The following is a 25,567-nucleotide window of genomic DNA, read 5'->3' as shown; positions in this document are numbered from 1 at the left end:
TCGCGTGCGTGGCGCGAAACAGAGAAACGGAGTAGGCGCGGGTCGAGGCTTCAAAGATAGTGCTTGCTCCTAGGCTCTCTCGCGTATCTGCATACAATGAGAAAGCGAGAAGCTTTGGCCGAGCTGCGCGCTGCGTTCGCGGAGCCAAGAGAGAAATAATACGAGAACGACGGGAGACGATAAATTTTCCGTTTTAAAAGCGATCCCCAACGTCGTCTGTCATCGTTCCTTCTCCGGGGGCCCGTTCGATGCGCGTTCGGGACGGAAAAGGCGCGGCTGCCAGCTTCGTTTCGGCTGTATACATAATTCAGAGGGAGCCCGCGTTCGCGAAGCCGAAAACTCCAGCTTTCATAGCCGCTATCCGCTCCGTTCCGCTTTTCGACGGAGAATCCAGCCGGCAGGATCGAATAAATCTGGCAAGTAGCGCGACGACGATGGATACCCGACCGGTAGCGATTACCACGAGGTCGTAAACCGAATTTCTCCGGGCAACGCAGGTTCCGGAGATGACGGAAAAGGCAGCCGAACGATGATAGTTTACGAGCAAAACGGAGGAAATTGAGGAAAGAGACCTGGTCGACGAACTCTCGACGCGCGTTTCTACGCGGCAGCCAGGCGGACCATCGATCGGGAACTAACCTCGGCTAACCCCTGCTCGTTCCACTCACGGACGAGGAACGTTCGTTAAGGCTTGATTATTCCTCGAGTTAAGTTACCACCGAGTGACTGCATTATACGCGCGTTCCTGCTTCGTCTCTCGACCTGACACGACGCCGACGTCGCCGACGCGGCAGCCAGCTGTCTCGCGGTCCGAAACTGCCACAGCTTTCGCCGGTACCAGAGTCAGAGCGGAGAAAAATCAGGTTTCTCGCGTGGCTATAGCCAGCCGTAGAAACGCCTCGAGATAAATACGATTCGACGAGATTCGTACGAAGGCATCCGCTATGCGGTTCGATTTTAGCCCCCTTTCGTTGATTAGTATCGTTAACGGGGGGATCGTTTCGACGAGGAAGATTGAAAATTTCACGGACAGGAGGGTTTCGCACGCGAAGGAGGAACTGGTCGGTCTTACGCGTCGATTAACCTTCGTTTCCTTCGAATTACAAGGTCGGTAACGAGCAGCGTGTTCGTAATGGGCAGAAGCGCACGCGGGGCGAGCTTAACAATGCGAAGAAGCTCGACCACGCGAGAAACCGCAGACGAAAACCGCAAAAGGTAAAACTTTCGTGGCAACGACTCACGTAACATCGCGTGCACCACGGTCTTAAGCTTGGCCGGTCAGGATTAACCGGCTTCTGCACACGACTTCTGGTATAGGACACGCTCGAAACAAGGAGGAAGTGGTCGATTCGATTTAACGCCTTTTCTACGAGACCCGGCACGGTCCGTTCCTCTCGCGATGACTTTGTTTCGTCCACGAGCGCCTATCTCGCGAGCAGCCATCGCTGCGTTTCCTCGTTGCTAAACGACCCGGTCCAGCCACGACCAGGTGTTGCACGATACCGAGGTCCGAACAACTAGATCCGGGATAGGCAATTACTACTCCCTGACCGAGGTATCCGACAGCCTGTCATAATTATTCAATTTAACGGACAGGGTGGACAGCGGGATACGCCGCGAGGGATTTCTAGTTTCACCGTACCCGGTGGCGGCCGATATTTGCTCGCGTTCGGCTAATTAGACGGTTGTCCGGTGCACCTATCTGGGTCCCTCAATTAGAATCTCGTTCCAGCTAATTGCCCCGTGAAACGAACCTTCCATTACGGGAACTTTCTTAATCGGGCTTGATCCGGCCGTTTAGTTCACTCGCGGAAGTTGGTTTTCGCGAAAGGGGTTAGCAGAGTCAGCGTCACGGACATGTGTCCAGTCAGGGAGGCTAATTCCGCGCGTGCAGGCGCTCGCCATCTTCTTCCTTCCCGCAGCAGTCCACTCTCGCATCTTCTCTTTTTGCTCCTCTCTCCCCCCGTGTCTTTCGACACTGTCCAATTAAAAATCTCGTTTATCTTTTTACCCCCTTTGCCGGTATTAATTTGCTTCTCCGATGCGACCTCATGAATTTCTATTACCACCTCGTTTCTTACCTATCAGCCTTTATCGGCCCCACGGAATAACCTCTTTGTCGCGTCGCTTCGCTCTCCCGGCGAGCGATAGCATCGCCGGCAATTAGTATTTCGCTTATACAGAGAACACGTCCAGCCGACGCAAATCTCCGACTCGTCTCCGGCTCGTACGAACGTCTCAGAGCCAACTCTATTAACGTTCAGCCGTGAGAGTTAAATCGCGTATAACCCGAAACGCGTTCAGTTCACGGCTGCGAATCCGTCGGCGACGCGAGACGCGGCGCCATGCAGATGAGTCGCGACCACGCTGCAGAGGGTCGACTAATTTATAGCGAGCTTCGCCGTAAAATTATTCACTTGTCGCTGTATAATAACGTCTGCATCCGCGTCCCGGTACACGCCTCCGAGCACACCCTCTCGAATTTTTCCCCGCGTCCAACCTTCTTCGAGTACGCCTAACAACCCAGCGATCGAGCGATCCCTCGCGTAGATGCCTTCGTCGCCGTTTGCTCGATTATGCGAGTCCAAGCTCGCGTTTTCGTGCTTTGCGAGTCGAATTGCACGCGACCACCTGTTCTCCAGCCGTAAATACATGCGTGGAACCTGTGGTTGTTACTTGCGACGACAGGGACGTTATGCTTTTGCGACGACTCGGTGGTCGTGATCGGATCGGCTACACCGGCGTGGTCGTGGTCGCGGCGGCTACATCGTCGTGGTCGTGGTCGTGGTCGTGGTCTTGCTCGAGACGACTAAACCGGCGTGGTCGTGGTCGTGGTCGGGGCAGCTACATCGTCGTAGTCGTGGTCGTGGTCGTAGATGGCTACACCGTCATTTTCATGGTCAGGACGGCAACATTGTCGTGGTCGTGGTCGTGGTCGTAGTCATGATCGGGTCGGTTACACTGTCGTGGTCGTGATCGGGTCGGCTACATCGTCGTGGTCGTGGTCGTAGACGGTTACACTGTCGTGGTCGTGGTCGTGCTCGAGACGACTAAACCGGCGTGGTCGTGGTCGTGGTCGGAGCGGCTACATCGTCGTAGTCGTAGTCGTGGCCGTAGATGGCTACATCGTCATTTTCATGGTCAGGACGGCAACATTGTCGTGGTCGCGGTCATAATCGGGTCGGCTATATCGTCGTGGTCGTGATCGGGTCGGTTACACTGTCGTGGTCGTGATCGGGTCGGCTACATCGTCGTGGTCGTGGTCGTAGACGGCTACACCGTCGGGGTCGTGGTCGTAGTCATGATCGGGTGGGCTACACTGTCGTGGTCGTGGTCGGGTCGGCTACATCGTCATGGCCGTGGTCGTGGTCGTAGACGGCTACACCGTCGGGGTCGTGGTCGTAAACGGCTACACCGTCGTGGTCGTGGCCGGGTCGACTACACCGTCGTTCCGGTTCGTTGCCTAGCTCCGGACTCTATGCGTTGCATTATGCATCAGGGTTGATTCGCGGAGCGGGGAAGTCGCGAGCACGGGTTTTCTTCGGCTAGTACAGAGTGGAACGCGCGAACCAAACGATCCCTTTAATTGATTCGCTACAATGCCGTCCCGTTTCGATGCATTATGCATGCGCTGCTCGCGCAATTCGACTCGGCTTCGATCGATAAATCAGCAACGGTTAACAGGGATACGTATCTCCCGTCCGACGCGCTTTTTCCCGGGACAAAGTGGATCAAGACTCCGCGATCGCGCGATCGATCCACGGCAGAGATAAATCGCCAGGGCTAATCGTCGCGGAACGCTCGCGTTGCGTAAAGCCCGGCCGCGCGCGGATCGCCGGCATTAAAATTCCGCGAGCTGGGAGAAGACGAGCGCGGAGGATGCCGTGTCGTGACGCGCTTTCTCCGTGACGATCAGTCACAACTGTCACGGATGAACCGTGGCCGAGCACGAGCGAAAGAGGAGGGAAAAAAGAGCGGAGAACGAGGCATGGGCGACGATTATAAATCGACTACCGGGCCCGTCTACCCCGTGGAGAATCGGAGAACGATTCTCGCGGCCTCGTGCACCGATCTCCGCGCCATACTTCACGAAAAACACGACCAGTCCGTTTCGTGACTCTTTTTCAACGGGTACTTTGGAAACCGTCGTAGGCCTCTCGCCTCGTCGCTCGTCTTACGTCACGATAAACGATGCTTTCGATTAAGCCCGACTCGCAGGTCGTGACAGATTTGTTACGCGACGTTTGCGGCCGCTCCGCGTGTCTCGATTCCATCCACGAGTCGGTGCATTTCGAAAAGAAAAAGTCTCCTTTGACCGCCTACGATGGCCGAGAGAGCACGGCGCGCCAGAGATCCCCGGTAACTGGAACGAAGGCGATAGGGAAACGTCAGCGATGTAATTAAGATTATCTCGCGAGTCGTAGAGTAATCGGCGTAACTCGATTAATTCACGGGACGGGTTGAGCAACGGCGAGAAACCGGGCAAAAGCGTCGATGACGAGGATCCACGCGGGAGACGCTAGCTCTGTCGATGATGTTAGAACGTCGGCGAGAGGTCCACGAGAACGAAAGCAATTTGACGGAATGACTGGGCCGAATAACGACAATGGGAACGAGCGGAGCGGGACAAAGAGGCGCGAAAACGAGGGCCATTCATCGGGTAATTCGTAGATCGGCCGCGGTTACGCGAATCGGCTTTCGAGTCGAAATCGATCCCGGGGTTTTCGATGGGAGCGAGCAGCTCGGTAACCGTGTGGTTCCTGCCTGGCGCCACGAGCGCAGCGAACAACGAAGAATAGCGCTTAATTGATCCACGCGCGAGTCGGAGTCTGCTGGTCGAACTCGAGGGAACGATCGATCGGATAGATCTCGCTGGAGGGCGTTAACGCGAACGCGTGGGAAGAAGGAACAGAAGATCCGTGGATGGACGTTCGCGACGGGACGTTATCGCCGATTAATGGTACTCGACCGACGAGGAGATAGCGTCGTAGCTCGCCGTGGTACCAACGGGAACCGTAAAGTTCCATCCGGTGAGAGACCGGCGAGAATTATGGCTGCGGGATTACGCGAGGCGACAATGGCTGCTCTCTCCGGAAGTCGCGTTTGCGGTGTAAGTCGCGAAACTCGTTATTGCACCCCTTTAATACCTCGAGGCGTAAGTTGCAGGACGTCCGAGGAGACTCGGGAACCGACAGGTTGCTTTTAAACTCCGAGAGACTTCTTCGTTTCTTTTCTTCCTTTCCACGCAACTACCGATTCCTCGAGGCTCGCACGCGAGCTCGTCACGATGTCAGGTACATAATGGCACACGGACACCCACGCCTTTCTTCCGCACCCACGACCCATCGCTAGCGCGGAGACGCGCGTGTATGCGCGTGTATGCGCGTGTATGCGCGCGTCTGGCCTCGTTCGCGTTTTTCCATCGGCCGATCGCGCTTTGTTTTCGATCGATACGCGTCGGCCGGAGAGAAACGTTTTCCGAATCGAATAAATATCGAGATAACACAGCGGCGACGTGCCTGCCGCGACCCCCGTCGCGAACCGCGATCCGTATCTACGCGCCGGCTCCGTGATCCGCGTCCAAGCTCGCCGATCATTTTTCCCTCCGCGCGGAGAAGAACGCAGCCGGAAGAGGAGAGACGCGCGGTGAAATTGACGCGATCCATCGGTCGCGAAAGATCCGTGGAATGCATTTGGAAAGTTGGCGGTTTCGAAAGAACCTCGAGTTTATCTCGGTAAATTCCGCGGAGCGTCGCGGAGCGGAGATCGACGACGCTCGATTAATGGACTATCCGGAGGATCGCGAGCCCGTCATCGATCGGAAAGTAACGACCGAGAGAAACCAGCCACGGATTGTCGCAGGGGAATTCGAGACTCGGAACCGTACGACGTAATAAACGACGATCGCTCCGAGCGTCCTATCCGCGTGGCCATTGGCCCCCTCGAATCATTTATTAAAGCCTTCGTTACGTCCGCCGGCAAACTGCGTTTTAATTACTACCCGAGGCCCGGGCGTCCCTTTCTCCCTTTCTCATCCGGGACCAGGGTGCAGCGGAATCGACAACGAGGGGTACACGCGTGGTGGGCGAACGTGGCGTCGCAATGACTCGGGTCGCGACTGTCGTCGAGAGGTGCGCGCGCACGCGGCGCGGAGAACGAAAAGGAGATTCAATTGCGCGTACAGTTAGCGCGCGTGGGCGATAATGACGCGACGGGACACGTGCGTACGCTAAGAAACGCGCGCTGACGCCCCTTTTGGTCCCTTTCGTATAATCTCCCTTCCGAGCCGAGCCCATATTCACCCGAGACTCTGCGTTTTTCTCCTCCTCTTCTTTCTCCGCTTCGCGGCTGCTCAGTTACGCCCCGCCAAGGCTGCGCGCCTTTATATCCCGCGAACGAGTTCCTCGCGCCCTGACGTCCGCGTTACCCACGGAATTTAGGATAACCGCTCGTCTTCACCGACGCCGCGTGAGACGCGCGAGGCGACCTGCGATACGAGATAGAATCGCATCGAGGTCCTGCTTACGAACGCGTTCGCGAAACGAGGATGCCGTTTTCTCGGAGCTCGGTTATCGAGGATTGCCATTAGACCCCGGCGAGTCTCTCCGCCGTTCCCCGCGTCATCCGTGCGTTTTCACTTATGCCACTTAGCCCTCGCGCTCACCTGTCCTGTTCATTAAGCGACTCGCCGGCGAGTCGCGTCGCGTCGATCGAGAGACCAGGTGGGACCGGGCCCAGCGAGCGAGCGAGACGGCCAAGCGGAGACGAGCATCCGGCTCTCACGCACGATTTATCATCGTCGCACGGTGGCCGTGAACCCTTCGCTCGCGACTTTTCTGACGGTGGCCAACGCCGACGTCCATTAGCGCGTCGCATCGGGCGACCGTCTCCGAGGATTCGCGGCAGATCTCGATCTCGATGCAGAATTAATCGAAACGAGGATTCCTCGATTCGCATAGACGAACTCGTCGCGAAGAACCGCTCGGCGTGGGACGCGACAAACGCGGAAATATTCGTACACTCGAAGCGGGTCGTGACGATGGCGTTGAAACGAGTAACTGGAACGCGTTTTCGAAAATTCAACCGCGGGGCCTTGAAGCACCTGGTGTCGCGGGTCGTCGAACCGCGTCGCCGCGAGCCGTTATCAGTCGCTGATAAAAAGACACGACATTCCGTTTAAAAAACGAGACTGACCTTGCTATCGCGTTACGGTTTTCTCGTAAAACGAAAACACGTACACGGACGCGAAAACGCAGGCGGTAGGAGCGATAAAACACGGCATTGGCTCGGCGATTCGCCGGCGAATGGCGATTTCCCGCGACTATCGGACCACCGGGCGCGGTATTACGCCGTGCACGGCGATTTCGCACGGTCGATTAGGATAGTGGGAAGAAAATAATGGCGAATGGAAATAATCGATTCGTCGGGTAGGTAATGGAGTCGGGAAACGAGCATGGCGACGGCGAGAATATATTCAGCGGCGAAATCCGCGCCGAAACCGCTTTCCTTCGGTCTCACCGGTGCTTCCAAATGCATTCGCCGGGGTATCCGAAGATATTCCGTGAGTCAGCTCGAGGCAACGTTAAAGTTCCTCGCGCGGTGGGACGCCGAGTGCAGAGATCCGATGTCGGAAAATAGTACACTAGGACGGGTAACTACCTCGCAGCCGAGTTCCTAAGTAACCTTCGAATGTCCAGAAAGCGAACACGGACTGCCCGAGGGCCGAGAGAGTCGTTTTAACGACCCCGTCGAGGCTAGAGCTCGACGACGCGATGGGAATTGGCTGGCGCACGAAACCGAGCACACCTCTTCCACACCCGGAGTGGAAAACCGCGATACTCCCCTCGGGCAATTATATCCCACGAGCAAATATAGTCCGATAACTCGACTCGCGTTTCCGTGATGATCGCGCGTTAACGGCTATGCCTACACTCCGTTCGCCGAATGGGACCTACGGAATAAACGTGTCTCGCACACGGGACAATGGCTCTCTATTACCGTCTAAGGTTACCCCGGCCGCGGAGTATTCGAACAAAGATCTTCGAATTGCCCGCTACTAACCGCGTCACGAGATCCGAGTATTCCGGTCTCCGCGAATAGTTTACGAGGCTCGTGACCGTGCCTTTACGCGTTTAACGACACTCGCGACTCACGCGAGTTCGCTACTCCATTCGTAACAGGATCGACGGAGATAAACGAGCCGGAGATCGACCCGAGCGAGGATCGAGATTGACCGATGGTTAAAGACGCGGTCGCGCGATAGGTCTCGCGAGCAATAACTCGGCGCGATCGGAACGCGCGAAGACGATTGCGAAACCGTCGATGGAAGAATAGATACCGGAACGTTTCCATTCACCGGCATCTACTCCAACCGTGCTTTTACGTCTCAACCGTTCAACGAGTAATTCCCGCGCAACGAGATCTTACGCCGATTAATAACCCCGTGCATCGTTTTTCATCCGCCATGACAGGTATAGCGCCACGCGTCGCGCGCGGCGTTTACCCGAACCACCGTCGCGTTGGTCGCGTTTCGCGATTTTTCTGCCGCTCTCGCGATCGCGTTAAACCCGGCGAGGCACGCCGGGACGAAATCCCGAGTGGTCGGGAAGGAAAGGCGAGGCGAGTGGCGAAGGAGCGCATCTTTATGCAGTCCACGCCGGACAATGAGGACATTGTCGCTGCTCGGACGCACAAAGCTAACCGGAAACTCATTGTTCCTCCGGCAGTTGGAGCGATCACCCTCTACGCCGGGATTCCAGCGTCGCTAATATTAACGCGTTGTTACCAGCCGGTTCGAGCCGCGACGCTCTGCGCAAGCTCCGCGAATCCTACGTCGCGACTCCAACTTTCCTCTTTCCGACTCTATTTCGATCGTTCGCGCGGAATACGCTCGCTTTCTATCGCCTCGCGAGAACCTTCGGCCCGACTTCGCCGATGCGACTCCTTTCGCGCTTCGCAACGAGAGAGAGAGAGAGAAAGAGAGGGAGAGGAGGAGAAAAGAAAAGGGAAAAATAACCGAGATCGTTATTTAAGAGCGAGCGTCGTTCGTTATACGGGATACGTTTGAATGGGACCAGCTGGCGGAGCGGGGGAAATTGTCCTTAATTAACGCTGCTGCCCGTAATTGCGGGCAATTCGAGTGATTGCGCGTTGAACGGTAAAACGATGTAATCCCGAGGGCGAAATCGGATGTCGTCGTGAGCGGAGGAGCATCGATTTTAAGCGGATCGGAGGACAAACAGTGGTCGGGGAAAACGAGGGAAGACGATGGTACGCGAGCGGTACATAAATCTTCCGGGTCGTAGCGATTAATTACGGCAGGAAGCGGAGCCCTGTAATTAGATCCTCCACGATGCTCTGCTCCGGCGTACTCGCGCGGACAATCTCGGCCCCGAGCCGACCTCGCTCCGCGTTCCACGACCGGCGAAATCTCGATCGGGCTCGATTTACGCGTTCCTCCGCTCCGAAACCTCGTCGCGTGGCAAATCCTCCCGACCATCCGCCGCTCCATTTCTCCGCCCTCCTCTCTTTCTCTCCTCTTATCTCCGACTCCACGACTCCGCGAGCCTTTCGATTGATTTATCGACGCGTCGTCTTCCGGTACCTTTCCCATTCTATCGATCCCATCTGCCAGGCATCGGTGTCTTTGCTCGCGTACGCGTACCTCGCGTATTTACCATCGCCGGCTTTCCTCCGTCCGCTCGAATTCTCGCCGTCCGTTTCTGCTTTTTCTCAAGCGCCGACCTTGCCCCGATTTTTCCAATTCTTTTTTCGGCAACCAGGCGTCGTTTCTTCGACGAAGGAAACGCTCGCGTCGGTTCCGCTCCGCGCGGGAATTTTTACCGGGAAAGTGCACGAGTGCGCGAGTATAGGTAATAGACAGGTGACTAATAGATAGAATTTACAGTGGAAAGCGTGATATCGGGTCGATTGGAACGTTCCCTCGAGGACAACGGGGACGGAGAGAAATCTGGAACCATATTTCTTCCTTATCCGCTCGATTAATAGAATCCGCGATCGAGTCGTACTCTCCGGTCCGATCGGTTCTCTTTTTTCCCGAGATATGGGATATGGAGCCGGAGTCATTAAGAAGTTGACATTTACCAGGCCTCAACGTCGAGATCCCGATCTGTCCGCAGCTTATTTTCCAAAAGCTATTTGTCAACGCACGTATCTCGTGACACCTGCGGTGTCAAGCCTCGCGTTATTTATTTCCCCGCATAGCGCTCTTTTTATTATCGTCGAAAGGAGCGACGCGCGTTAATATAATGCGCACAGGAGAGAGACACGCGAAGATCGGAATACCTTATCGGTAGGAGTGACGGATCGTGGCGGTCGTCCCGGGGACGTTAAAAGGACGGGGGTGGTTACGCAGCGTTGAAAAGCAGTCGGCGCGGACTATCTTTGGTTCGCATAAACACGCGTTCTCGTGGCGATCGGAGCGGAGAAGCCGAGTGGCGCGTAATAGACTCGCGAAACGTGCCCGAGCTGGCAGACTTTATCGAGCAAACGTGGCACGAAACGCAGCCACTGCTGGAAAGCGGCCGACAACTTCGAATGGATTTATCGTCCCTGGCACGGACAAATTGTTCGAATCAACGGCGCGATACAGGCTCGGACTACGCGCGAGCCTCTGTAACGGACATCTGGAAACGCTCGCGTGAGTTTTCCCTCTCCTGCGCTCGGTTTTCCAGGACCCGGAGTCAGGCAGTCTAGTCCCACTACCGATATACCTGTGTACACGCGCATACCGATCTCGCCGATCGCTATCGGCGCACGCGTGATTCCAGGGTATTTAAACAATTCCGAGCAAAACGTATCGAGGATATAAAGCGTCGATACCAACGCGAATGGTTGCAAGCTGCACCCAAGGCGCGGCAACGATTCCGCGAAAGTGGATCCGCGCGACAAAGTCCTGGGCGGATCGCGTGGTCGCCGATATGCCGCGAAATTTATGCAACTATTCCGATCGCTGCGCTGTCGGCTACCGATTCCACGCGAGTTAATAACCCAGCCTCTGTGTAAGTACACGGTGTCGAGTTCGCGAACGCGATCCGCGCGACGCGCGTGCGCCGATAAACCGGCGATAACGCGGCGACGTTTAGCCTATAATCCGACGCGTCTCGCGAAACGGGCATCCGCTTCTTCGAATCCTCTACGGCTATCGCGCGAGGCCACGACGGGGAAAACGTCGCGAGCCAGTCGAGGTATTAGGAGTAATCCCGTTGGTCGCCGAGACGGCCTAAGCCGCTGATCGAAGAAACCTTCGGGATCGGACCTCTGGCACGCTGCAGCGCGCCGTGTCCTCGCGGACAAATCGGACAAATCGGACAAATTGTCGCGGACACGCGAGACATCGATCGCGACGAGTGGGAACGTTTACGATCCTCCTGCCGCGGATCCCACCGTCACCCGCCTCCATCTTTTTCCTTTTCGTCCTTTCTCCGACGCTGGCAAAAACTGGTCCCGCGACGCGACGGGCCAGCCGATTGACTTTCAAATCGAGATTCCTCGATCCGGAGGTTATCGATGCCGGGGCCCGACGCTCGGGCCCACTCGAGTCGCGGGATCGCGGGACACCTCTCGTCGATCTTCGTCGTGACCCGTATTCCCGCGCGATCTGTCGGACGCCGTTATCCCGAATATCGTTCGCGTTTACGGAGCACGCGATACGCTCGTTGGACGTCTATCGGGTACCAGCTAGCGAGGCTGGATCTAAATTTCCGCGCGGATGGTAGAAAAATTTCCATTCGCCACGGTGCAAGATATCTCTCTGACCGTCTTCCCGTCTCTTTCCTTCCTCGTTGCTCCTCGCGCGACACGATTCCCGCGAATAAGCGCGAAAACTGGTTCTTCCCTCGCGGAGTAGGGGGCGCGTCTATCGGGCGCGCAGAGGGCGCCCTGCGCGCCGCGGCGCCACCATACCGATCGCTCGGAAAGGGGTCGCGACGTGGTACCGGTGGTCGCGGTGCCCCGCTAATTTCTAGGCTGGTCGGACGCGTTTGCTGTTACACGTGCGCGAATATATACGTCGATACGTCGCCGCGTGCAGCTCCGGCCCGCATTCCGCGCTCGCGATCGCGCAAAAAACGGTGAAATGTTCGTCCGCTTTGCTTCTTACCGTGTTAACCGCGCGTGTACACGATACCGATGCGATCACGATGCGGATAAACGAGGCATGCGATGCTCATGGAAATGTACAACCGAGTCGTTCGGGCCCCTTTACAAATTGCCCTCGAATGCTGCTCGTTTAAGCGCTCGTAGAGCGCCACGGTTAATCCCACTTTTCCGCCGGCCAGCTCCGCGAATCATCCAGCGTATCAGCGTCGGGACCAGTGACACCGACCGTCGTTTCCATGTCCCGTTCCAGGGACCCCCGTCACGAATCGCGTTAAATCGGCACGAGTGCCACTCCACGAGCTTCGACGAGTCGTCCATCGAGTACGACTCTCGTGATCGCGAATACTTCGTTCCATCAATTTTCGCACGACCCTGTGCGAATCGGCGCGAATCCGTTTCGACGAGTGAACTTTAAACCGCGATTTTTCAGAGAAATATCGCGACCAATCGCGCATACGTCGCGATAAATCATCGGGAATGCGTTCGCGCGAGCGGCTGGTGTCGCCATTTCCGCGATCGAATGTTTCCAGTCGTAGCGTCGCCTCGATCGCTACGCGAATTTCGAAAAAAGACGGAAAGCGTCGGAATCGATCGATCCTGCGCGCCTGGATGGGGAAAAACAGCGTGGAATCCTGCGGCGCGTACGCCACCGAGTGTAAGCGGCGAACCGGTCGCCGGGATAACGTTAATTAATCCGCGCGGTGGAATTACAAGAACCGGCATGACTCGAGTCGATCGTTATCCGTCGCACGACATCGGGGGGAGTAGGAATCGTTAATCGATATCCCGGATACCGTGTCCCTTGTTCGCTGCATCCGACACACCTGCGTGTCTCCCGAGCGTTTCTCCCTCGGAAATGGCCGGACGGCAGCCTAGTTTCACCGGCGTATCGCGCTAACGCGAGCAGCGCAAAGAATTTCACCTGACCCGAAGAATTTCGCTGCAACGCGCGCGCAGCTGCGAGAACGGCAACGCGGAACGGCTGGCCTTTCGACGTTGACGTTAATTGTCAACGCGCGCGTATATGCAAATGCGGCACGGCAGCTCGAGCCGCGAAACCCGCGTATCGACTCTAACGCGATTGCGATCCGGTATCTCGTAACCCCCCCGGTGATTTACGACGAGGGAACGGGGAAATATTCGATCCCGGGGAAATCGGCGCGGAATCACCGAAACGCTTTCACCGCGCGCGTTAATTATCCGCTCGCGCGGGTGAAACCATCTCGTCGACAATGTCGGTTAATGGTTATCGAAGTCGCCCGAGGCGATCCGAATCCGCGACTGGTTCCGAACAGGTTGCACGGTGCCGACGACTCGAGGAGACGTTGATTTATGCGGCCTTATCGGCCAACAACTGAAATTACGCGCGATCTGTCATCCGGCGAACGGATTGAGACGCTCCCGAGGATCCAGGTGTTCGATCCGACGCGACGCCAGCTATCTCGCGAGAGCGTGTACCGACCGTCGTTCTCGCTCTCGCCGCTAGATGCATTCTGTTAAGGGGGTTATTGCGCAAGAAATAGTATTCGGTGAAAAAACTGTGGAAAAACTGCGTATATCTTTATCCGTTTGAGTGCCAAGCGGCGCGATCGCGCTTCTTCTATTTTGTGTCCAAAAGTGCCAGCGCTCTGAGCTGCGAAGCTGACAATCAGCGCGCTCGGTTGGTGAACGCGGAATATGAGAAGCGCTATCGCGCCGCTCGGCATTTTTCGACACGGAATATGACAAGCGCTATCGCGCCGCTTGGCAAATATCGATTGGGAAACAATAATCACCCGTGGCACTCAAACGGTTATACAACGGGCGAATAGTCGGAACAGAACTGAAAGTCGTCTTCAGAAGACTGGTGACAAAAGACAGAGCATTAGGGGGAAGGGATCGCCCCCACACCGGTGGAATGTAGAGTTTGCTTACTATTGAATTTGACCATAACAGATTCCAACTTGAAGGAGGTTCGAGGAGAACCTATCTACGTAACTTCTAGACCTTCCAATAGTACCCCTGTCTAAGTCAGGGCCTGCTAGAATTTCTGACGCATTAAAAGTACGTTAAGTTGGATTGGCCTGCTAATGTAGCCTTACCGATGAGTCCACTAGCTAGCAGACCCAAACGCACCCCTTCCTCTCCCTATCGTTCCTTCTATACCCGCGGATCAGCCGACATTCTACAACCCTGGGAGAGGACCCCCTACAAACGTACTCGTACGTATACGCGCGAAAATATACGCGAATTGGTTGGAACGAGTTCGGACACGGAAAGTGCAAGAGTCAAAGGTGCGGATGAGCGTTGGCGAGTACCTCGCTAGGTTAACACGCCCGACGGACTCGTTCGCTAATTCCCGTGTAATCTTCTCGAACGAGCTCGACGCAACGCTGGCGCGATAAGGATCTCGATTGGACACGGGAACGCCCACCGATAATCAAATGCAAATCGGCCTTAGCGCTTACGCACGTGCCCGTGAAAAACTGGTGCACGCGAACGGCCGGGTTTATCGCGGCGATTTACGAGCGAAAGACCGAGTTTCTCCGGCAGTGACAAGAGCGTCGATCGACCAGGCGATATCTCGTCGATGAGTATCGCGATATAACGATGGGACTGCTCGATTGACGCGAGACACAACGGTATTATCTTGGATCTGTCTCTCGAGAGACCTCTCTCCCGGACGAGGTTAATGGAATTCGACTCGCCTGCTTCGTATCGGACAAATTTTACCGAGCGTCCCCCGGCACGCAGCTCGGCCACGATAAATCGCGCGTCGACCGTGATTTGTCCAGGTGTCGCGCGTTACGCGCCCGGCAGCGGATATTCCATTTAGATGCCCGATACGATCGAACGATATAACCCGGCGTGCGTGTACCCCGTTAATACGCGAGAGCGTCGCGAGGTAAATCCGCATACCGAGTCCGCGGTCCGACGCGTACGAGAGTACGCGCGTGTAAAGCGATCCGAGCCGGTCTCGTGCGGTTTGCGCGAATGAATAGACCTCGACCCGATCCAAATCCCCCGTGGAACGTCTTCATTCCCTGCCGACGAAGCGTAATAGAGTCCTCGAGGTTCGCCGATTTATTTCACCGAGCAAAGGTAACGGAGGATCGAAGACTTCGTGATGGCGGCCGTACCATGCGCGAGGTAACGAATGTGCGAGGTATTTCGTAGACGATAAACTACCATACGCGATTGGAAGATGGACACCGAGCGATTAGGTCGCGAGTATGGTTGCAACACGCGTGGGAGCGATGACGAGGCGATCAGTCTTGCAACGACTGCGCGCCAGGAATTAATTACCACGCCGAGGCAGGCGTGTGTTTACTCTTCTCGAACGAATCGATTAATCGAATGGGGAATTCGTCGAATCACGGAACTCGAAGGAAAGCCGTCCGCGACGACCTCCGACAATGTTGCACGCGCGTTAATTGCATTCCTAGCAGCGCGCACTTCCGGGACTCCTACGCTCGCGAAATCGCCGCGACCGGTCGGTGCTTCGCCAAAGCCGAGCCATTTCCACCTCTCTATGTTCTCGGATTCTCTCGCGAGAACGTTCTACCGAACCTCTCTACTCGCGTCGCGGTAATCGCGGATCTCGCCGAATCGGTTGCGATCGGCGCCGGTATTGGCGTCCGAGCTTGTCGGATCTGCTACGATAATACGCAGTTCGTCGAATCGCTCGTGCTTCATAATCATCGAACAGACGCGAGATAGAGTTCCTCGAAAGGCGCTAGGAACTCTATCCTTCGATCGTGACGTTATCGCAGGGAGACGATAGCACGTGGATCCGATCCTCGCGAAAAATCCGATAAAGCCCGACGCAAGAATCTGCCAATGGTAATCCCTCGCGAGCAACAGAGGTATCGAGTAACCGGAGGATCGCGAAAGGTACACAGACGCTGGGTAGAGCAGCCTAGCCGAGACGGCGTTCCTTTGGGCAGTCTGCCAAAACCTTCGTCAACCCACGCCGAGTTCGAGGTCTCGCGGAGGATCGTAGTTCGAGGGGGCAGCCGAGTGCCGCGACCCTTGGGCCCGACGATCTTGACAGGCACGGGAGCAAGGACGGAGAAGAGAAATAAGAAGGGCATCGCGAGTCGAGGGTGCTTCAAAATTGGAGCTCGTTGGACTCGCCGAGCCTAGTCGAGTCGATCCTCGGGCTGCGCTCGCGATGGAAAGCGAGGATTTGCATTCGAAAACACAGGCTTAGCTCGTGTGGGGCGCGGGATCGGAAAGCACGACGCGTTTATCGAATCTCGGAGTAATATCGGTAGGCAGACGATCGATCGACCACCCACGAGATACTTTCGAGAGCAGCGGAGACGGTACCGGTTCGAGGTCCGCGGAGAGTCGATGGGTCGAGAAAGTTCTCCTCGGTCGAGGAAGATCGAAAGCGTCGGATCGGAAAGGAGCTTGCTCGAGTGTTCCACGATACGCGACAAAATGTCGGAATAGTTAGCCGATGAAACAAGCAGAGTGCAGGTCCTTTGATTTAGTTGAAACTTTGAAGAATTTTATTCTCTCCTCCCCGTTTTTCGAGCAAATTGCGAAATTATCGCACGACGAACGTGAGAAATATCGATTCCAATTGCGGTGGAGCTGAACACTCTGCCACCGTTGGTCATCATCCGAGACCGGATGATACGAGAGCTCATACTCTCGGTGTACCCACGGTGACTCGTGGTCATCGGTGACCAAAGTGCCATAATTACTCAGGACGCGAATATCATGGACTCCGAAATTTTGAATCCCACAAACCACAAATCACTACCAAGTAAATATTACGCAAATTTAATAGTATCCACGGTTATTTGAAGTCGTCTCTGGCAGCGCGTATCGTCCTGGGCCTGCTAGCGGACCCATCGGTAAGGCTACCTAGCAGGCCCTGCCTTACAAGCGGAGTGCAAGTCCTTCGAGTCATCGATTTAGTTGAAACTTTGCGGGTTTGTAGATTTAGTCATGCAGTTCAAGTACCGTTACCATTATAAGGGCGACTACTCGATAGTTTTTGAGATATTTATGACTAAAGCTTTATTATTCTTAATTACAACTAACATCCCGAAAATTGCTACCACCAGCGTGGGAATTTTGGGATTAATGACTTTTCGCCATTAGACCACAACACGGCACTTGATAGATATTCGAAATAAATTTGTAATTATGGCAATAATAAAACTCTAATCATATCTCGAAAACTATCGAGTAGTTGCCCTTATTGCCCTTTTTGTCCTTAGCCATCCAGTTCGAGAAGATGTACCATAAGGGCAACTGCTCCATAGATTTTGGAATATTTATTTATTTATTTATTAAACGAGAAAAACCCATTAGAATACAAAGAAAATGAACGCATGCGGAGCTTACAAGTTTCTTGAAATAGAACTGCGGCAAACATCCAGAGAAACACCAAAAAGTTCTATTGCTTGATCATTATTATTTGCTAAGGAAGCGATTCGACATGTAGGATCGGTATTTGAGAATCGTGATTTGTAACAAACAGGCCGGAACGTATGTGATGTTCCAAACGCTCTTTGAGGTATTTGTGATCAAAGCTCTATTATCCTTAACCAGAGAGATTTCTTCCGAATAGTTGTTGATAGTTATCAAGTGCCATTGTGGTCCGACAGCAACATCCGAAAATTGCCACCAGCGTGGGAATTTCCGGATATCGTCATTAGACCACAACGATACTTGATAAATATTCGAAATAAATCTGTAATTGACCTTATTTAGTTCCACGAAATCCCGGCCTAAACGGTAGGCGTCAATGTTAGCTCGAAAATAGTCGCAACGCGATCTGAAATGTAAATACGCGAGATATAGTCAGTTTTACGCGAAACTACTGTCGTGCAAGTAAACTCTAATCCTTTTTCCTTTCATAAATATTATAAATATGTTATATTTTACAATAGACGACAATTTCAAAGCTATATTTAGAAAAATATTCCGTTCACGTGTCTAGCTCGTGATATTCATGTTCGACCCAAAGTCCCCGTCACGACTCGGACTCGTGAAAATAGGGGAAGGGTTTAAGGCAGCAACGAAGCTCTAATAATAAATATCTCGAAAACCATGGAATAGTTGCCGGTATAACGATATATTTTCTCGAACCGGATGATTAAATCTACAAACCCGTAAAGTTGCGACTAAATCTATGACCCGAGAGACTCGCACTCTGCTTGTTAGCCACGATGGAGAGACGACGAAGGCAATTACGGCAATTCGTGCGTGTGGTGGCACGAGTCACGGTGTGCATCCCCTTGGGAACGGATCGAGCGTTTCGCCGACGATTGTCGCGGAGGAATCGCGAATCGAGTCACGGAACGCGTGGTCCCCGAACGTGTATCCCGAAAATTGCAGGAAAGACGGGGGGCGGAGCTCGAGATGGGAGACGCAGGAGGCACGGTTCACCGATCCCGAGACTCGCGTGCACGTGATTTCGTGCCCGCTTCTGCCGTGTTTCATTCACGAGTGGGTGCCCCGAGCGAGATACGGTGAATGTTAACGAGGCAACCGGTGGTCAGCTGCTCGATTCTACCGAAGGAAAATAATGCACGTAGAAATTAAATTCCAGAATACGTATAGGTCTCTCTGGCAGAAGGCCGCTCGCACCGGATCCCGCTGCCACTCCTCTCGTCCGCTCGTCCTTGTCGTTCCTCGGCAATTCAACGCCGTCTCGTACGCTCGCGACGGCTCTCGAATTTTCTATCTCCGCGTGGAAACGCGCCGTTCGAAAAAGTTCCAGAGGAAACCGTTCGTGGAGGAATTCTCGCCACCGGTATCCGCTTCGTCACGTTCGTATTCGGCCGATCCCGAGCCAACGGCCATAGGCCTCTCTATCCGTCCTATCGGGAAGCCTCTCTCGGCAGCCTCGGGGCCCCAGGAGCCACGAAAGGGAAAACTCGTAAACGGAGACACGCGAGTACTCTGGAGCGAAAGGTTGGCTCCGGTGCGAAAGGTCGGACACGAACTCGATCGCCATCGGGGACAGGTTCGAACGGACTTCATACGTGCATCTCGTCGGGACATTGTTCGGCTTCCTTCGCGAACGCGACCGCTCCACGCGATACTCGGCGCGATATTCCACGCGGAAGCGAATTATTCTGCTTTTTCCACCGTATGGTAATATTCGTCGATAGAACGCGCGGCGAGAAAACGAGCAGACCGGAGTTGGTCGGAGGATGAAACGGTGTCTGACAATGGCGTCGACACGACGAGGAGGTCCTTCGAGATTTGGCCGATTTTTGGCACCGATATTTGGCGAAATTTGGAACACGATCGAGACGATTTCGCCTCGTGGAAGCTCGATTCCGGGATATGGGGGAAGAAGCGCGGTAAAATGGACGACGGACAATGTTCGGAAGTTGTTCGGACGTTGTTCGGATTGGAGGAGGACGACGAGATCCTCCGTGGGATAAGGGACTAGGTACGCCACTGTGGCATAAAATTTATGACCACGATCTCTCGGCCAGGCTATTCGTCAGGGACGATCGCGAATCTCAATCCCGTGGCGTGTACCCCGTCTTGACAGGGTACGGCTGAGAAAGAGGGAGACAGGCCACGAGCGCGGTTCGTATTACGGCAGATCCGGTAAGATCTGTGCTCTTTGTCAGCGGGCAAGAAACCGACCAAGAACCACCTTACTCTTCGCTGCAATTTGTCCTCCGTGTTTCTTTATTATTCGACCCACGGAAACGGTCCCGCGTTACCCTAACGTCCCACCGTTTATCCGCTCCTCTCGAAGACCATCGATCCCCCGTTTTTTCCCACGCGCGTGTCCACTCTCGATGTGGGTATACGTTGACGATACCGATGTTCGCGATGGAATTTCGTCGCTTCGCGTCTGCCTTCTTCTCCTACGATGCTTGACAACCCGTTGACCGTCATACGTATCCTCCGAGTGTTTATTCAGCGCCGAGTACGTTAAATCTAGCGATTATAAAGCAAGCTCGATCCTCGATCCTCGATACCGATCGCCCACGTAACGCGTAATAAAGCCGGGGCGAACGAACGGACGAAGGCTGAACCTTCGGAGAGGCTTGAGCAACGAGATGTCACGAGCGACTGAGATCCTCCCCCTCCGCAATTAGCGGTTGCATAACCGATCGGTATCTCGTAGGATCCGTCTGTCGTTGCTTCTCCCTCGACCTTTGATCGCGACAACGATCCTCTGATCGACGAGGAGCGCAACGCGTCGTGACCACCGCGCCTACCCGCGGAATCTCATCGCACGGTGACACAACCCTTGGACGCGCGGTGTCGCACCGCGGCATTTCGTTCCGCTAGCCTATTGTCGTGGATCCAGGCCAAGATCCTACGACCCACTTTGCACGATCGATTGCTACCAGCTCTCTCGATCCCGGCCCTTCGCGATCGCGTAACCGGCGCTCCTCTCTCGGACCAGGTGCCCGCTCTGCTACCAACGCGGTCAGACTAATCTGTATTCCCCCGGGAAACCGGCCGTTTCGTTTCCTCCGCGATTTACGAGCTTTCTATCCAGCATTCCCGATACCGGGACGAACGACGAGCTGGTCGTTCGATTGAAATGCGAGGTGGAGTTATCGGCTACTGGCGAATTCCGGCCGCGTCGCCTGCCTAGCCAGGCAATTAACGCTGAACGAGACAACAGCTTTTCCACGATCCCGCTTTCAAAAGCGTTCTTTCTACGTATGTATTATGTATTTCGTTCGAATCCGTGTGTCCCGATTCCGCGCGCACGATCGTCCGTGGGTCGAGGCCTGAAATCGTTGCTCGTAAAAATAGCCGGCGAGGGTAATTAGCGTCGATTGGAGTTGCTGCTACCGTTGCGGCCACGCCATACGGATAACCCCTTTCCCTCGAGCAACCATCGGCCAGCCTGCGGCCACTTTAGACCCAGCCGGTCGTACAACTAGCCGAACGACTACGAGGTTAATTGAACTCGATTAAAACCGAAGCGATACCGAGCGATCGCGTGGCTTCTTCAACCGGGCCGCGATTTCCTTTCCGCGTCCACGGCCCTCTAACCCTAGCCCCTTTCTACTCGCGGTCGGACGCTTCGCGTTCACGAATAACCCATCGTCGACCGTTCTTTTCTTACAGACGACGAACGTGGGCGGCGGCAGCGTGGTGGAAAAGCTGTCCTTCTACAACCACACGGAATGCGAGTGCCGGGAGAGAAGCGAATACGACACGAGCAACGAGAAACCCTCCGAGCAGAGAGTCTACAGGCACCATCAGTCCTCCCCGCAACCTCAGAACATGAGAAGGGCACAGCCGAGAAAGCCGTGAGTTCTCTCTCCGCGATGTATACCTACGGCCCGTTCCATCCATCGGCTTCCAATCGCAGCCGAACAGTCGTGCAAATCGTGCCTACGCTTTTCTCTCCCTTCCCTTTCCCTTTCCCCTTCCCTTTACCCTTTCCCTTTCCCTTTCCTTTTCCCTTGCCTAGTCTAGCCTGCCGTGCACTAGCGCCATCTGCCTCGACGATGACTGCCCGGATCGCGACGAGTAATTTGTAATTTGGCAAATTGACCAGGTGCCGGTGTCCCTCCGAGTTCACGCCGAGGATCACGTCCGAGGGCGAGTGTTACTGCAATTGCTACGAGACCCATCAGAACTGCATCAAGATCAAGCGAGGGAAAGGCTACTTCTCGCTCGCCGATAGACTGTGAGTAGCCCGTGTCTGGTAACGAGTGTCCACTGGGGCCACGTGACGGCGTGAGGGTGCTCGAGCCTTGTGCGTTTCGTTTGCAGATGCATTCAGAACGAGGAATGCGCGACACCTAGCTGCGAGTTCGGCGAATACATGAGGCGACAGGGCAAGTGTCCGCGGAAGAAGGACAAGTTCGACGCGATCGCCAATTACCACACGAACATGAACCACCGGTACAGGAGCTAGAGCGCGACGGGAGTGCGACGGAGAGAAGCAAGTGCCAATGAAGAGAAACCGAGGAGAAAGAGGGAGAAGGAAGAAGTCGAGAAGCGCGCGCGCCGCGAATGATCGACGGTGCCATTTTCTTTACGAGTGCCTTCTGCGAGAGACTCGATTATGTATATGTATCCTTCGAGGCAGTTATATATAAACGTATTCTGCTATTTTCGGCGTCCATCTTGACGCCGTGTTCTGTCATCCCTAAATTTTTTTCTTTTTTTTTTTTTTTTTTTTTTTTTTTTTTTTTTTTTTTTTTTTTTTTTTTTTATTAATCTTCGATCGTTATCGTTATCGATCGAGAGAGATTCGATCGTGGGATGATTTCGAGTCGCACGCTCGAGAATTGTACGTTTCGATATTAATCGATATTAAGCCCTTCCTTTGATTCCTTGAACAGTGAAATGTCGACGATTAGAAGTAATAGAGGTTAGCTGCTAGTGCATTTGTTTGCGATATAGTTCATTACGCTCGATCTAGCCGCTGTTCGAGAATCGATAAGGTACTAGAATGCTTCGATCCTGCGAGTCGTATAGAATCGATTTGCTCGGCTGTCGTCGCAACTTCGTACATCCGAGAGAGACGCGACTACCCCTGACAGGCGTGTAATGGCCGCAACTTCGCGCGATCGGAGACTCGGTTGTCACAGGACCGCGGTCTAGTCCGAGACCCTGCCTCTATTCTGCGCCGAACGATTCTCCTCGAAAGTTCGATGAACCTGTACAGTCAATCGCTCGTACGCTGGACATCGACGACCGTATACCAAAGCGAGGAAACCGTAAACACGAGACGTAATTGCGCAGTAACCTAACGCGCAGATCTTCCGATGCAACCATATGTTTTTTTTCCCCCACGAGTACGAAGATGACGCGTAGACGTCTTATGAATTTGTCGAACAGAGCAAATCGAAAGAACCGAAACACGAATGGCGCGAGCATAGGGCGAATAATATTGTTTTCCGATGCATCCGACGCAGGATCATCGCCTACGTGTACAGATGACGGTCCTTCGAAGTATACGAGAAAAATATAATTTAAGTATACGAGAAGAGGAAACGAAGTGAAGCACGACTGGCTCGATGTGTCGCTCGATGTGTCGCTCGAGCCATAAATATTTCGTATCGCGACCCCTAAACGTGTTTTGTACGCTTTTATATACATTATTGTAGTATGTACGTACGTAGTAGCCGACTTGATCCCGAAACCAATTTGATAGCTGATCCAGCATTTACGAGCCAATGGAAACACCGTGCACAATCGCGTGTAGATCGAATTCACTTGCACTGCACTTACACTGATTTTCGCTTGCAAAACTTTTCACGCACGTCCCGGTTCGAACTGTCGCCATTTCTAACATGGCGGAAGCAAAATTTCGCGTAGATGGCGTTCGATCGCGTTATTTATCGCGCGCTATTGGCTATTCGATTTTTCAAGCTCGATCTACGAACGAATGTACGCGGTAAATCGATAGCGTTCTTCCGATTTTTTTTGTCCCGAATATTCTATTACTAATCGCGAGAATGTACAGAACGCTATTCGACATTTAGCTTGCTGTTGTACTCGCTACCGATTCTAGGCAATATAATATATAGACGTAGGCAACAAAACAAGCAGTAAAGTTGTATAAAGAAATTCATGATTATCGTTTCAATAAAATCGCAACTTACTTTTAAGTGAATTTCATGCAGTTTCGTCTTATTTGGCTCGGCATCGATGGCGTTAACATTCACCTTGCTCGATAAAAACTCGTAAACTCGACGTTTTCTACATTCGTTGAACAGAACGAGAATTGCGTTTCGCGCAAGTCGTCATACTGAGCTCCTAAAGGTTATACTAACGCCATCTAGGAGCCATATTTGTAAACGGTGCTTCTCTCGATAGATACTGCACAAATATTCCAAATACGTTTTAAGAAATTATTATTCGTAATATTACTCTTTTCTGCATTTAATTTTATTATATTAATAAATCTTATACTTATTCCAATAATCGCTATTCCTTTCCATATATATGTGTACTTTACTATCTTACATTTAAAGCGAACGTTATCAATCATAGATGGCGACGAGACGAGTTTGTCGGTGTGTTTTTGTATACTTCGTAACGTGAAATGTCAGGCATGAAATATCAAGTTCAATAAAATACGAATAAAACATGAAAATTTCTACTCGTACACGATAAATCTGTTTGTAATTTCTTCGTTTTATGTGGTGTTTCATTTTTATTAGTCGCAAATCGAAAGTAAATTATACCCCTATGTACGATTACTGTTATGTAAAATAAACATATGACCAATAAACTCCAATGATATTTTCTACTATAATTACTTTTAATTCTATTGAATTTTATTATTAAGAATTCCAACTGTAGAAAGTTGACAAGAAGTTGTAATTATGGAAACTGCTCAAACTTTATATCTTAACCTCTTTGGTGAAGATAAGATTCATGTTTTAAAGGAAGTAAGTATGTCAAGAGTGCAATTACTATTTTCCCTTTCCTTTTTATTCTTCGAGTAATGTCGTTAATCGTTAAAAAATTAATGCACGTGATTTAGTTGCTGCATGCTTGCGCAGATGAAATATGTGGAAGACCAGGACCGACCTATCATAAATTTGTAAACAGTATGGACTGGAGTAGGGCAGAGTACGAAGAAACATACAAATTAATATCGATGCTTCTAAGAAATCCAGCCTCTTTGTATTTACTGGAAGAGAAGGTGTAATTGATATTTCCATAAAATAAAATCCAACCTTCTTCTTGATACGTAAAATTTAAATGTCCTTCGTAGATGCCACAAGAGTATCACGAATTACCAGAACCGATTCAACAGAATATATTGTCCTGTTTAAAAGTGAGAAGAGAACAATTGACGGATGCTCTGTTAAACAGGTACTCTAAAGAGAAACAAGATACCGTAACAGATTTTGACTGGAGGTTAAAGGTAAACTATCCAAAAGATGCAAATGAAAGAGAGTATGGTTTATTAATTGCACTCTTATCGTAGCTTGTAATGGGCTCTAGCAAATTAGCATCATTGAGAGAACCTCTTCTTCAGTTAGACCTCATTCTCGAAAATAAGGAATCGAAACGTATCTTAGACTTGGAATTAAACAAGGATGAACTGGATACGTTCATAAACGCAATGGAAAGTATTGTACAATAACTTGGATGTAAAGAAAGAAATTGCGAATAAAGATTTTTTCTGATCAACGTGTACGATATATCGTAGTAGATTTCCGAGATGAAATAAAAACACATGTTCTTACACTTGTTTCACAGTTTATTATAGGTTATAGATAAATGTAGAATAGTTTAATTACTATTATAACTGCTCATCGAAGATACTGAAGACTGTTGGTCTGTGTCTGAGGCACCATCGACTCAAAAATCTCATTTATAATTTTGTAATTCCGGCGCGCAAAATAAATAAACGAGGAGGCTTGCGTCGATGGGGCCCCAGGGTTAACGATCGATAGTTCGAGTGCACAGATCAGTCGGGTTGAAGGAATTTTTTTTCGTTTTTTTCTTCCTTTTTTTAAATAAAAAGTTCGCTCTCGTC

The 25,567-nt window shown here is 52.6% G+C and overlaps 2 protein-coding genes across 2 annotated transcripts in view; both read left to right on the top strand.

Moving 5' to 3' along the window:
* The window catches only part of LOC108550781 (myb-like protein X), an 86,182-nt gene extending 63,914 nt beyond the window's left edge, over positions 1-22,268 (top strand). Inside the window, exons 4-6 of the mRNA XM_017904640.1 lie at positions 21,181-21,365; positions 21,617-21,748; positions 21,835-22,268. Of these exons, the coding sequence (XP_017760129.1) occupies positions 21,181-21,365; positions 21,617-21,748; positions 21,835-21,979 (462 nt within the window). The 3' untranslated portion in view covers positions 21,980-22,268. The remainder of the gene's footprint in view (positions 1-21,180; positions 21,366-21,616; positions 21,749-21,834) is intronic.
* A 1,760-nt stretch (positions 22,269-24,028) lies between these two features.
* LOC108550764 (COMM domain-containing protein 8) lies at positions 24,029-25,171 on the top strand. Its single transcript, XM_017904604.1, has 4 exons — positions 24,029-24,467; positions 24,563-24,724; positions 24,797-24,949; positions 25,013-25,171. The coding sequence occupies exons 1-4, from the start codon at positions 24,402-24,404 to the stop codon at positions 25,169-25,171; spliced, it is 540 nt and encodes a 179-aa protein (XP_017760093.1). The 5' UTR covers positions 24,029-24,401.
* The last annotated feature ends 396 nt before the right edge of the window (positions 25,172-25,567 follow it).

The sequence above is a fragment of the Eufriesea mexicana genome, unplaced genomic scaffold (assembly GCF_001483705.2).
Source record: "Eufriesea mexicana isolate 0111107269 unplaced genomic scaffold, ASM148370v2 scaffold2928, whole genome shotgun sequence".
Lineage (NCBI taxonomy): Eukaryota > Metazoa > Arthropoda > Insecta > Hymenoptera > Apidae > Eufriesea > Eufriesea mexicana.
The sequence above is the reverse complement of the archived record's forward strand: the minus strand, read 5'-3'. Positions and strand labels throughout refer to the sequence as shown.

Excerpts from the sequence above, each read along its gene's own strand:
- LOC108550764 (XM_017904604.1), top strand. The coding sequence starts at position 24,402 with ATGGAAACTGCTCAAACTTTATATCTTAACCTCTTTGGTGAAGATAAG. Across the intron at positions 24,468-24,562 it reads AGATTCATGTTTTAAAGGAA|TTGCTGCATGCTTGCGCAGA; the intron begins GTAAGTATGTCA and ends CACGTGATTTAG. Across the intron at positions 24,725-24,796 it reads TGTATTTACTGGAAGAGAAG|ATGCCACAAGAGTATCACGA; the intron begins GTGTAATTGATA and ends TGTCCTTCGTAG.